Genomic DNA, 14,215 nt, shown 5'->3' with positions numbered 1-14,215 from the left:
AGACCCTAATAATTAAGCTGGCACCAGATACACTTGTTGGTATCCTTTTCTTTGGTTTGTTTGTTTTCTTATCACTAATTTTTCAAGCCTGTTTAACCCCCACCATCATTAGATATTCCAGGAAAATGCATCATTTGGCCATGCTTAGAGGCTACTGGCTGTGTTGTTGTTTTTAGTCACCTCCTGTTTCTCTTCCACTGCCCCTCAACCACCGCTCCATCCATCCTCCTCTTATACCATCATCTCCACCCTACACTCACTTATCCTTCACCACAGGCCTCCCACTCATCCTCTCTAACATCCAGGAATTACAGTAATAGCTTGTATGGCAGACAGTATGCATGAGGTGGTGAAGGAAGGGAAGAGAAAGACATAGTGAAAGGGAATCTGTCTTTGTTCGACCACCCACTGATACTTAGTTCTTCACTTGCTCTGCTCTCGTCAGACACAAAAGAAGCCAAATCGAACAGTTAATCTCCCTTTAAAGCACAAAATAAGCAAGTGTTTACTTTCAAACATACATAATTCCTACCCTAATCTTAACAGATTGAGAATGATATCACAGTGTTTTTGAACAGATTTGCTCGAGATTTTACTGTATTTTTGTCAGAAGTTGAGTTAAATAGTCGAAGATAGAAAAAACGGTTCTCTACTGATACAACCACACCGTTGCATGGGCTGTGAACTGTTCATTTGAACTATATTTTTCCTTCTTGCATTGATAATATATTGCGCAGCAACAAATAGAGAGGAACTGCAGGTGCGAAGACACGTATAAATGAAGCTGACTGACCACTTGTAACTCCACCACAGTGTGGCAGCCATTTAAAAAGGGGGACAGCAGGTGATTTATATTCCCACAATGAGTGCAGTGTACATTTGTGAAAACGTGTGTACTGCCATCGATAGCAAGAAATCAGAGTACCAGCATGTCAAGTCATTAGATTGAGACACACACACACACACACACACAAAGCCTGTAATTCTCAATGTGTATGTTCTTTAACTGGGGATTGCTTTAGAAAGTTTAATCCACAGCCTACCAACAGTAATTGTTGTTGACATTGTTTGTGTACGTCTTGGATTAGATTGTGAAACAATCACAATCTAATCCAAATGCATTGGGTGTGCGTGTGTGTGTGTGTGTTTGTGTGTGTGTTTTGCATGGACGTTGAGGCATTCACTGAGGTATTCTCGTTGTCCATGGACACAAAGTGGCGTGACATAGGCTACATATTATTACAAAGATGGATGGTCTGCTCAACAGCAGCCATTCTCACCTTGCACAAGAAATAATGAGAAAAAACATAAAGAAGGAAGAGGAGGGGAGGTGAAGGACAGGAGGGTGAGATGAGAGAAAGAAGGAAGAGGAGAAGAAGACGTGGAAATCACACAGTTAACCGGAAGAGTAAAATCCTTTAGGGCTACAAATCTGTTGAGGCAGCAGCTGAGTGCACATGTGTGTGTATATCCTGGTCTCTGTCCTTTCCCCTCCTCTGCCTGAGGCACAATCTGCTACAGCGATAATGTGGAAGGATTCATACTGCCATCTTGTGGCGTGATGCAGCAACTACAGTTTTTCAGACGCTGCTCTTACAGCCAGTGCTTTAATTGCCGCCAAGCATTGTAGCTCATGTTGTAATATAAATATAATAATGCTGATGTTTCACACCTCTGTCACCTTCTCTATGTCTACAGATATTGTTTGACCAGGCTCAGAGGTCGATCAAGCAGCAGCTTCACACCTTCATTAAAGAGTGAGTATCTCATCACAATTCATTAAGTAGCTTCCCCCAGCTGATCTAAAGAAAGATGTATTCAAGTTTATATATAATGATTAAAGACAGGAAACAGGCATCTTAGGGCAGAAAGTGAGAGTGAAGTTTTTTCCCAAAAAATGCCAGGTAATAACACAAATCATCCATTTCAAAATAAAAGACCTACATACTCTTGTGATTTGGCATAGACATGGACATGAATTAAACTCGTTGCCTCTATCTCTGCGCCTCCGTCAGGGATGTGCGTAAATTCAAGGACACCAAGAAGCAGTTTGACCGGGTGCGTGAGGACATGGAGCTGGCCCAGGTGAAGAACGCCCAGGCACCCAGGAACAAGGTGCACGAGGCTGAAGAGGCCACACAAGCTCTCATCCTCAGCCGCAAAGCCTTCAGGCACCTGGCACTAGACTACGTACTGCAGGTGACACAGACACACACACACACACACAAACATACTCAATATTGTTTTATCAGTGCTGTCCAGTAAGTGGCGCTGACAGTTAATAGCTGCTGAGCCTAGATATACACACACTCTCAATACTCCTCAATGCAGAAAAGGAAGCACTGTGTTGTTTTAAAAAAGGGATTAAATCACATATAGTCTCAAAAAAGCAGCCTAAAACCTACATTTTCCTTTTTGTTTCAGATTAATGTGCTTCAGGCCAAGAAGAAGTTTGAAATCCTGGATGCAGTGAGTAGCCCAAATATATATCCTCTAATTTCTGTTTGACATCTCAACATTATTGTTTATGAGAGTCTATCAAACATTTACATTGTGGAGTCCCTGTGGTGTGAGAAGGATAAGTAAAACAGTTGTCACGCACCATTCACCAAGCCAAATTCCTTGTATGTGTAACATACTCTGCAATAAATCGTTTCTGATTCTGATTGTATTACAACCATCATTGCCTCCATGTGTCTCCTCCAGATGTTGTCCTTCATGCGTGCCCAGTGCACACTGTTCCAACAAGGCTTTAACATCTTGGACGAGATTGACCCCTATATGAAAAAACTGGCTGCGCAGGTAAGACGAAATCAACAAACTGAAACCACACACACACACACGCACACACACAGTTGAAATACAAGTACATATGCAGTGTACCACTACTTTTGTTACTGCATTTGCTCAGCACTCCCTTATGAGCAACAGCCCGTTTGGCAAATTATACACACACTTCAAAAATAAATGCGCTCAGTTTTCAGTGACATTTTCACTGCCCTTCAACTGTTTGAGTCGCGTCTGTGGTTTTATTTCATTTCTTTCATTAAATGCATCAAAAATGTTTACAGCAGAAACTGTGACTTTATCTTGAAGTTATTTTCTAGATTTATTGTTGTTTCTTTAGTCATAGGAGAATATACTATTCTCTAACTACAACAGCTTTACCAATCTGTATTATAAAAAGAGTGACTTCCTTTTAAGGTTAAATTAAGCTTAAGGTTAACGTAAGGTTGGGCTGGACTGGGCAAGTATACATTAATGTTTCAGCGTGTACTTCTGTTTGTGCATAGTTTTCCGTCTGTCTTCATGCTTCTTTTATTCCGCTCGCAGTTTATTTTGCCTGTCGCGTTGACTCTGCTGTCGTATTCTCTGTGCAGCTGGATCAGCTGGTCATCGACTCGGCGGTGGAGAAGAGGGAGCTGGAGCACAAACACGCCCTCATCCAGCAGAGAGTGAGACAACAACACAACTCTTAACTGCTGAACCAGATTTTTCTCGTGACACAAAAGTTATGTCATCATTTTCCAGTCTCACTTAGGGTAACGAGTTCCTCAGGATTCAGTGGAAGAAGCTCTTTGAAAACCTATTTATCTAAAATAACAACACCCATTTGTTATTTGAGAACACAACAAATGGGTCGCTTATCTTGTGTAAGCATCAAATACCTTGAAAGTTTGACAAAGAGCTTTCTGTGGAAGCGTTGAATTTACATTGTCTGTTTCGTGACTTGAGCTGCCGTCTTTTCTTTTCCTCTTTTTTATTCAGAGAGGCCTCCAAAAATAATCAAAACAAGTTTATGAGCGTTGAATGTATTTTTTTCTTTGCCCTCAAATTAAGAGCTTAAAGAGAGACAGCAGTTTCCACAAAGACAACTTTGATATATTTATTTTATGGGTCCCTCAGCTTAATAAAAACAATTCACTCAAAAACCTCACCCTGCTTAACAGTCCAGCTACACACAGATGCACAACATTCCTCCATCTGTTACCTGAAGAGATGCCAAAAACATGGCAGTTTTTCTGCCCGACTTGGCCCTTCCCGCTCATCGATTTATTGTCCAGGAGGCATTTTGCCAGACACAACACACAGCTCTGTGCCCGACATAATGGCCTTTCAGCAACACTCAGCCCTGAAAGATGCTACTTGACTTTCTTTCTTATTTTTCTGTACTCAAACAACGAGGTGAACATTGTTCATGTCTAAGGTGCTTTAGCTAAAGAGTCAGGGATTCTCGATTAAGATAAAGAGCAACTATTTCCTGGAGGCCTTGTGTGTTTCAGGAGGACTCTGAACTAGCAAGCTTATTACTTCTTATGTGAAAAGACCTTCAAGACACTGACTGGGACCTGATGTCTCATGATAACATATTTGGCTTAATGTGGTGAAATGCAGTCAGTGGTGATCTTGTATTAACACTTGTACCTCTCTTTTTCTCTTCTCACCTGGTTCTCTCCTGGCCATGTTCTTCCTCCAGACTCTGATGCAGGTGAGTTTATATCTTTCACTTTGATCTGAACCTTGGAATTCCACAGCCTGCACATGACATGCCCTGTGATGCAGTGCAACACATCCAAATAGGACAATCTTGTCAAGGACCAGAGGTTGAGATAAATAGATAAATAGCTACTTTATTAATCCCGCAATATCTGCAAAGAAAGAATGTTTTTTTTAACCACGGACAGACAGTAGAAAAAAAGCACAACGTTTTGACTTTTAAATGTTTTCTTAGTTCCAGTTTGGTACATGTTTGTGCCTTCTTTTAATCAATAATAACTTAATTTGACAGTTGTGTGTTTGAGGTGTGTATGTCAGTTTGCCTGGAAGTGTTGCACAGAAACCAATGTATTTGTCACTGCTCAGTGACATGCCGCCTCTGAGCTTTTGTGTTTCCTTTTTTTTTTCCACCTCACTGAAGCTTGAGTTTCATGACTTTGTGTACATGAAGTCTCACCTCTTCACGGAGACCCTCGGTCCCCCTGACAAGTGATACTTTTCTCCAACCTGCCTGTAATACTCATCCGAGTACTTTTTATTGTTTTATTGTACCCTGCGTGTTTATTCTTGTCTCTCCTTTGATGTTGTCTTTGTTATCTTGTTCTAGATCTCTCATTTTCGCCTTAATCTGTATTCCTCCCATGTACACATGCATGGAGGCAAACACATACTTCTCTGTTTCTCATATCTACACACGCACCCACACACACCCACACACACACACACACACACACACATAAAGCTTCACACCCTCACTCTCTTCTGCCTGTGCCTCTCTTTGAAGCATACAGCTCTCCCAAATGTCCTCCTGCTATTTTACACAGTAAAACCAGTACACAGTAGGAAATAATCCAGGGCGAAATATCAGGAATTGGTACTTTTGTTAGTAAAGATGGTCATTCAAGCTTTTTGTGGCTATATTTTTCTGTAACATTTCACATCTCTGTGCCCTTCTTAAAGTAAATAGCTATATTAGATGTTGACATATTTAAAATGAACCCTAATGCCCCAGATATCTATTACATTTTCTTTTTAGCTGTCAAATCCTGACAGTCCTTGTTTCAGTCGGTATAAAAATATAATCGAATGAAATAAGCCTACAGAAGCAGCAGTAAGATGATCTGAGCACAGCTGGGCCTGTTCTCTGCTGCTTTGCATAATGCCAGCATCAACCCACTTCCTCCTCCGTCCACTGCCTGCCAAAGTCAACAGATGGCATTATGATGCACAGTAGTTGGTGGAATGAAAGACAAAGAGCAGACAGAGGACAGACAAAGAGAGAAGACATAAAAGAGATCAGTTTAAGATCCAGTTTAAGATCCAGACAGGGAGTATAAAAGAGAATACAACTATACAAGAAGAAAAGGGGCGTCTCTGAATTATAGCGTAAATGTTCTGTAAATAATTCAACTTTATATCTCCAGTTCAGTTTATTTTCCAAAATGATATGATCAGAATGAAGCCACTGCATGGAGCTTTTTTAAATGAATGATACGATTGCTTTGTGACTTAAAGGAGCTTTGTTTTACAGTGTTTTCTGTTAATTTATAAAAACAACTCTTATAAAATCATTGAAGCTTCTTTCACAGTATCTATTCATGCATTCATTGCACAGTTAAAAAGGTCAAACAGAGTTTTTGTTTGTATACTGACTAAACACTGGCCCTATGAGGAAATGCATTTGATGGACAATTATCAAAGCCAATTAGTGATAATGCTCTAGAAAGTCAGATAGAGAGATATTCTTCTCTCTACCATCCTACTCTGTAATTACATCTGTGAAAAAGAAAAAGAAGTAAAAGTGCAGAAAATTATAAAAAAAAAAAAAAATTTGGGAAAACTGCTCCTGACGTATGTAAATGTAGCGGTACAAGAAGCAAAGCCACAAGACAGCAGAGTTTGTGAATTATAGATGGCACACATGCTTTATTAACTGCAGAAGTCATACTCGAGAGAGAGTAGGACAGCTTCGTTATGAATGTCGTCTAAACTGGATGTCACCTTGCAAGTTATTTTTCAGTAGAAGGAAGAAGGTACATTCAGTGGAAATCCATCGGGACATCTGTGTACTCACGAACATGAAGCCAAAACGTGTCAGTGAAAAAAATGACTTTAATCATTTCATCTTTTTCACAATCGTTCACTTCACTTCCTCTCCTTTTTGTATTGTTCTCTACCTTGCTTTTACTTTCACTATCTCGACTATCCCCTCCCCTTCTTAGTATTTCACATGCTCCCTCTTTCTCCTCTCTCTATTCTTTCACAGCCGTCTTTTATGTTTGTGCAGGACTTCATTGTGTCTCCCAGGGGGATTGTCGCCTCAGCTCTCTCCTCCATTGTTATAGCATTTGGCTGCACATCTTTTTAAGTCAGAGAGACGTAAACAGAGAGAAAGAGAGAAAAACACTGGGAAAGATATGCAAGTGCTGTAAGAAAACGGAAGGGAGTGGGAGAGTAAACATTTTATAAACCAAATGTGTTTTTACATTACAATGCAGACTACGTCATCACTTACATTAAATAATTTAACAAAACTACAACCTTAAGTTGTTTATTCACAGTACCCGGGTTATGATGTGCATGCACGATACTTTAAATGTCTTTGTAGCCTATATAGGAATGAATCAATGCTTTGAATACATTTGTGTTAAAACATGGCGGATAGAGGCGTCTTCAATTTGATTCAAACTGGGGATTTGTTACATGTCGTCTTCCTCGGTCTTTCCCACCATTTCCTGTCAGTCTCTACTATCGTATTAGAATTAGAATAAAGTTAAATAATTAAGTAAAAGCAGGGCGACTTGCCACTGTATCTCAGGCAGAGGCTGTGATTTAATGTGGTCCTTAAACCTTGTAGCCTACATAGGCTGTGTTGTGTCACTGGGGTGTGTTGGATTGCATAATTGAACAGGTGTGTCTGGTAGGCTATGTTGTTCACCCTGTGGACAATCTAAAAGACATCTAAAGCCTACAACCTAAAAATGACCGTATAATTGAATTAACATCTCTGACACCGTCTCACATTGTTCCACAAATCATGGATCAATTCTGCAATATATACATTTGTAATGTATTGTGTGGGTCCCTGGTTTGGATAGAGGCCGTTTTGCAGCCTCCAGTGCCGTTGGACAGTTGTGTGCTGCAATCCTCTGTGGTCCGGCTGATTTAAGGTGGGAAGAAGGGGCTCCGGCTGGTGTTTGGGGAGCAATAATGTTAGCTTGATTAAGCAGGAATAGTGTTCAGAGCCGCAGACAGATGGAAAGCTGACTCCTCCAGAACTGTGGATGAAACGCCGCGCTTCAGTGGGGGGCCTTAAATCGTGCTGTGGGGCGGAGAGGAGGCACGGTGGGGCGGGGAGGAGGCACGGTACGTAAAAATGAAATGTTTGATCCCCGGCAGACCGAGACGGGGTCAGCGGGGCACGGGGACTCCGTGGCAGCTGTATGATAATGAGCTCTCGCGCCAGATACACGCGACCGCGGCAGTCGACAGGTGGCGTTGAGTGAAGGAACGCCACGAGCGCGCCGCTGCTGGCAGTCTCTCATCTGGATTCGCGTGGGATGCGCGTGTTTCTCCCGATCCGCTACCCCAACTTATTAACCTGTGGGATACTTTAGAGATGCTCCTTTCTCTCTGACAACTTTGCATAATTTAGCTATTTATGTTTACGTTTTTTGTTGCGCTTGAGATGCTGTTGGATGTCAGTGTGGTTAAGATGAAGATATTTGGCAGGCTGGACTATACACTGGTGAGGATCACTTCTTTCGTTTTGTCCTAGTTTTCACGAATGCTTCTGTTATCAGTGCTTTGTTTTACGTCTCTATGGAATTTGTCAAAGACCAAAAAAATCTTCTCTTTTTGTAATTTTGTCTTCTTCTACTCGGGGTTGATGAAAATGAACTTTCTCACTCTTGGTCTGTTTCAGATTGTGGGAGAAAGCTGTGGTGCTTGAATGCATGTGTGTATCTGTGTGTGTGTGTGTGTGTGTGTGTGTGTGTGTGTGTGCGTGTGCGTGTGTGTGTGTCAAACCAGGTTGTTTCTTTGGAGGAAACACCTCTGAGCTCTGAATGCCGCATCAGCTGGCAAGGAGACAGACTGTTGTGTCACATCCCACCATGTTTTTGCTTCACGTGGCCTGAATGTTTTCACACAATCACAGAAAAAATGATTAAAGCTGTTGCTTAAAGTACATACGGCAGTTAAATTCTGGTCACCAGTGTCACATGTTGTCAATCTCTGTATGACTCATTCAACTACCCAAAGAAAGCAGACATTTCTAGCCGTAGTAAATGAAAAAATGCTGTTTGTGAATGTTGTGGCATCTGGGTTGATCAATGAAAAGGCCTCGATACTTTTAACAAAGTCAAAGGGGCCCTGAAAGTACATGATGACATGTGCGATTACACAGTCAGTGGGGTTTTGTGAAAAAAGAACACACAGATTTATTCCTCTCTCTCTCTGTGTGTGTGTGTGTGTGTGTGTGTGTGTGTGTGTGTGTGTGTGTGTGTGTGTGTGTGTGTGTGTGTGTGTGTGTGTGTGTGTGTGTGTGTGTGTGTGTGTGTGTGTGTGTGTGTGTGTTCACCTGCCTATGTGTACCTTACCAAACCAAAGGCCTTCTTAACAATAGTGAAACCTAACCTCAGCCTTGGTTTTAATCCAAATCTGTGTCCTTGTGTTTTTCACCTCGCTGCGTAGGTGGCATCTGACTTTAGACGTGTTTCTTGGGAAATCGAACTCTGTGTGGACAAAATAGATTAGAAATTAGAGAACAGATCTTAGGTGACATGATTGGTAGCAGTTTGGAAGCACTGTTATTGAATGTGGTGCTGATAAGGCACTTGTTAAGGCACTTGATAAGGCACTTGATAAGGCGCTATCTCTGTGATGATAAGGTGGACTTTTACACTTATTGCTCCATGCTGTCACCTTACTTAGTATTTATGCAGTGTGTGTCCAGCCTTGCATGAAGTGAACTTTACCATGCTTTTTACACAGAACGAGGACTGTGGATTTTTGCCCCCCATCACTCACATTGGAATCGCTTTAAGAGAGGAAACTCTTTGCAGCTGTGTGGATGGGAGGAATGATTACAGACGCCACTAAATCTTTCAATGCACATGCTAGTAATGTTTTAAGACAGACTTGGAAAAAAAGAGAGCCAACTGGCTATAGTTTGTTGAAAGGACGGCATCCATTGTTTTTGCAAAGCAGGAGCAACTCAATCATGAAACTTTGGTCTTTGCAGTACACTGGTTTTATTTGTTTCATTTAAAATGAAAGCATGCTGAATAAATGAAGCAATACCCTTATATTGATCTTGTGCACCTATGTGTCCCCCCCCCCCAACAGGACTTTTCTTATGATGACCACAAGTTGGAATTTAATGTGGATGCACCCAATGGTGTGGTCATGGAGGGCTACCTCTTCAAGAGGGCCAGCAATGCGTTCAAGACCTGGAACAGGTAAAAGAGTGAAGTGAGGAGAGGGAGAGCACAACAGAGAGGGAGTCAATTTACAATTCAAAAGACGTTCTGATAAAAGTTAATGAAAACCGGTACACATGCAAAACAATGAACTGTAAAACAGTTAGTTAGTAAACAGGGTGAAATAACAATAAAAAGACAATGTATTGTAATGAAAGGTCTGGTCTGGTCTGTTTTTTGAGAAAGCATTTGAATATTTTCCACCAAATTCTAAAGGCGCCAATGTCAAGGGTCTTTTCTTAACTTTGGACTGTCTATGAACTCCTTAATGTGATGGATGACTATTACCGTAGAAACTGATTTGTATAAGAAAGAAGAATTTCCCTCATTGGCCTTCGCCTTATTCCAAAACGTATCCATAATCATCTACAGATTTATTAATCACCATTGTAATGTCCAGTGCTTTTCCCTTCCAGGACAAATTTCAGCATGCAGACATTTGATTGATCATGTCTCTCTCTCACAAACTGTCAAATCTCATACCTTCTCCCCTCCTCAAGGCGGTGGTTTTCTATACAGAACAGCCAGCTGGTCTACCAAAAGAAACTCAAGGTACAGTTTGATTTGGTCAATGTAAACTAAACTAATTCTTCACTAAGAGTAAACTATTGAAAAATGTTTGATGGTTTAGCGTTATTGGTAAAATGATTAATAGTTTGCACATTAGAGGAGAATAATGGTGGATTTATGAGCAGGATAACCTGCTTCTGTGGCTTGAGGAGTAAAATAGGATAGAGTTGTTGTGACCTTCTCTGCCAATGACAGGACTCTTTGACAGTGGTGGTGGAGGACCTGAGGCTGTGCTCTGTCAAACCGTGTGAAGACAATGAGAGGCGGTTCTGCTTCGAGGTTGTTTCACCTTCTAAGTAAGTCTGAATGTGTGTGTGTGTGTGTGTCCTTTTATAAGGATAAAGGCTAATCCAAACTAAACCTCTCTAAAAGCTTTTGCTGTAATCTTCTTAGATTTTCACTCATTAATTGTTACATTATTGACTGTATCATTTGGATTTTACTTATCAGCCAAATAACATGTAGCTTCATAGCATTCGACAGCTGTGGGCAGGTATTACATAACTGGCCTCTACAAACCTGCAGGAGCTGTATGCTGCAGGCAGAGTCTGAGAAGCTGCGGCAAGCTTGGATCCAGGCAGTCCAGGCAAGCATCGCCTCTGCTTACAAAGACATCGCCGACAATTATTACATCGAGGTATGAACACATACATGACTACGCAACAGTCACATAATAGCACACGAGTGGTGTTTCTTTTCATTACAAGTTGCTCCCCAGGTAGCTTCAGATTCTCCGTCTCTGACTTGTCCACCTGTGTCTGCAGCGTTTGGACCGGACAGCCTCGCCCTCCACCAGCAGCATCGACTCTGCCAGCGAGCCCAGAGAGAGGGGGGAGAGGGCTGAGAGGTTTGTTAGGGGAGGCGTGGATAGCCTCCTCCATAGGGTACAGAGCCTGCCGGGCAATGAGTTGTGCTGTGACTGTGGCCAAACGGCTCCGTGCTGGGCCTCCATCAACCTGGGAGTCCTGCTCTGCATCGAGTGCTCAGGGATCCACAGGTGACTGCACTTAACAATGCGAGAGAGTATGTTTGGAGGCGGAAAGAACTACAAAAGAACCGGTTTTGCCAGTGTGAAATAACAATCTACAGCAGGGTGTAGCCAGAGATAAGCCACCTCAACCATCTGTCCATGAAGTCCTCCTAACTTGTCACAACCCGCCTGACTTACATGAGCAAACTTCTGCTTTAAAGCATCCCATCTTATTAGCATGTTACGTTGCAGTGACTACTCTGCTATGCTATTATGTCAACTCATCAGTTAAAGCTCTATTGTGAATAGAAAAACAGCATGTTATTAAGATATCTGCTAGAGGTAGTTAGAAATATGGGTATGTGACTCTTATGATAATTACAGTCACCAAAGTGAATGTTTAAGTAATTAGAGAAGTTTTTAGCTTTGCTCTAGAGACTCGAGTAGAGTCACAGAAAAAGTTGCCACCTCAGGCAGTTGTGCTAAAAGAGGCAAGAGTAAAACTGTGCTTGTGGTTAAATACTCTCCTTACACTTTCTTCATATCATCTATTATATATTTATATGTATAAATATTAATATATAATCTATTTTTCTTCTTGTTTATTTCAGGAGTTTAGGTGTCCAGTGCTCTAAAGTGCGTTCACTGACGTTAGACTCATGGGAGCCAGAATTACTCAAGGTGCATCTCCCCAACATATTTTCTTGCAGCTTCTCCTCTCTGTTCTGTGCTTTTTTTTTTTCCCACCACCAGAGTTTCATCTAACATTCCTTAGTGCTTTGCAAAACAATTTTGAACCACTACTTTTTTTCTGTTTCTGTCTTCCATCTTTGCCCTCCTTCATTCTACTCTCATGTTTAGCTGATGTGTGAATTGGGGAACACTGTGATCAACCATATTTATGAGGGAGCCTGCGGGGAGCTGGGAGCGAAAAAACCGGGACCCACCAGTTCAAGGTCAGTCTTTTACTCTGTTTGGCAAGGAGAAGAGCATCATAGCAAAAAGGAAAACTTTCTTCTGTATATTCCATTTTTAGATACTTTTGGCCACTCTAAAGTCTATTAAAGGTGTCTTCACTGACTTCTCTGTATGGTGTCATCTGTCTTTCAGTTTCCACCATCTTATTTTAAACTGAATTATCTGTATATGTCATGTCTCCATTTATTCAAAATATTCCGTTTGTGACCATCTACCTCCAGACAGGAGAAAGAGGCTTGGATAAAGTCTAAGTATGTGGAGAAACGCTTCCTGAAGAAGATGAGTGGGAGCGAGGCTTTGGTGGAGGGTGAAAGGAAGTCCCGGCCCTGGACAGTGAAGAAATGCCAGCGACGCAACAGCTCTGTTCGGGCCCCCCACAAGGCCCGCAGGAAATACCATCGCTACGAGCCGGGCAGCGCTGCACCTGCTAACCTCTCAGCAGGTCAGTGCAGAGAATAAACTTCTCTGTAGAAGCACAAGGCCCATGAAATTAAGAGCTGCAAGATATAAGTGTATATATATATATATAGAGTCTACAAATACAACCCGAAGCCCAGACTGGAATCTTGTTGTGATGTTTTATCCTTTGGCAGCTGCTGCAGCAAAGTTTCGCCGGGACTCCCTGTTCTGTCCAGATGAGCTGGACTCACTATTTTCCTACTTTGACACTGGCTCTGGTCCTCGCAGTAAGTCCACTACACAGTCGGTACACACAGGCACAATGCGCCTTGCAAGATTATTGTACATTTTCAGGAAGATGCAGGTCAGAGGTCCTTACTGTGACAGAAGAACTCACACACTCAGAGAGTTCGTATTGCAATTTCTGAAATGCATTCTATTAATTGTGCAGTCCTTCCAGTGATGGCGGTGTGCGTGTGTATAAGAAGAGCAGTATGTGCTGTGTAATGATTAACGTGTCCGTGGCTTGGCAATGCTTGGCCCTGCAGGTCTTAGCAGCGACAGCGGCCTGGGAGGAAGTACTGACGGCAGCACAGACATCCTGGTATTTGGCTCGGTGGTGGACAGTGTCACAGAAGAAGGTACGTGTGCTTCCGTGTTGTATTATATGTTACTTTTTGTTCCATTTACTTGTCATATGTTTTACATATCATGTATAGTTTAATACCAAAACTGGACACTATTTACTGCCTTACCCAAAAAGTTGGCTTGAAGAAGACATCCTCCCTATTTATTTGCATCATCCTTTTACCTTACCTACCCTCAGAGGAGGAGTCGGAGGAGTCCTCCAGTGGTGAGGTGGAGATCGAGCAGGAAGTGTCTTCAGACCCCGAGGACCCGAGGGAGCTCCACCCCGGGGCTCTACTCCACCGATCCTCCCGTCTACACAACCTGCCACTCATGGCTGAGGCATTGGCGCACGGCGCAGACATACACGCTGGGAGTGAGGAGGAGGGCAAAACGCCACTCATTCAAGCCGTGGGCGGGGTGAGAGACTCTGTTTGTTCAGCCTGTTAGACAATTAGCTGGAAGTGAGAGGCTTGTAAACACATAATGGTTAAGCCTGATCAACTGAAACTTTTATTTGATTTTATTACCATTTTTATTGTTAAGATTTTTCGTTACTATGGAGACTGTCTGGGTTAAAAATTTAAAGTGGATAACCTGCTGAAGGACACAGATTTTATGCGTAAACAGCCATAAACATCCTCAGTCATTAGCGATTAAAAACATGGGAAAGATCTCCACCATTACCATA

At 42.0% G+C, this 14,215-nt stretch overlaps 1 protein-coding gene across 1 annotated transcript in view; it reads left to right on the top strand.

The window, feature by feature from the left end:
* The window catches only part of LOC142955022 (arf-GAP with coiled-coil, ANK repeat and PH domain-containing protein 3-like), a 48,797-nt gene that overhangs the window by 28,716 nt on the left and 5,866 nt on the right, over positions 1 to 14,215 (top strand). The window contains exons 5-21 of the mRNA XM_076096403.1: positions 1,699 to 1,757; positions 2,016 to 2,199; positions 2,425 to 2,469; positions 2,707 to 2,802; positions 3,381 to 3,455; positions 4,478 to 4,489; positions 9,847 to 9,959; positions 10,481 to 10,532; positions 10,746 to 10,846; positions 11,076 to 11,187; positions 11,315 to 11,547; positions 12,132 to 12,201; positions 12,382 to 12,476; positions 12,720 to 12,940; positions 13,092 to 13,184; positions 13,437 to 13,538; positions 13,724 to 13,944. Coding sequence (XP_075952518.1) covers positions 1,699 to 1,757; positions 2,016 to 2,199; positions 2,425 to 2,469; positions 2,707 to 2,802; positions 3,381 to 3,455; positions 4,478 to 4,489; positions 9,847 to 9,959; positions 10,481 to 10,532; positions 10,746 to 10,846; positions 11,076 to 11,187; positions 11,315 to 11,547; positions 12,132 to 12,201; positions 12,382 to 12,476; positions 12,720 to 12,940; positions 13,092 to 13,184; positions 13,437 to 13,538; positions 13,724 to 13,944 — 1,884 coding nt within the window. The remainder of the gene's footprint in view (positions 1 to 1,698; positions 1,758 to 2,015; positions 2,200 to 2,424; positions 2,470 to 2,706; positions 2,803 to 3,380; positions 3,456 to 4,477; positions 4,490 to 9,846; positions 9,960 to 10,480; positions 10,533 to 10,745; positions 10,847 to 11,075; positions 11,188 to 11,314; positions 11,548 to 12,131; positions 12,202 to 12,381; positions 12,477 to 12,719; positions 12,941 to 13,091; positions 13,185 to 13,436; positions 13,539 to 13,723; positions 13,945 to 14,215) is intronic.

The sequence above is a fragment of the Anarhichas minor genome, unplaced genomic scaffold (assembly GCF_050575085.1).
Source record: "Anarhichas minor isolate MPS153535 unplaced genomic scaffold, ASM5057508v1 ptg000021l, whole genome shotgun sequence".
Classification (NCBI taxonomy): Eukaryota; Metazoa; Chordata; class Actinopteri; order Perciformes; family Anarhichadidae; genus Anarhichas; species Anarhichas minor.
Note: the sequence above shows the minus strand (reverse complement) of the source record. Positions and strands in the feature narration are given on the sequence as shown.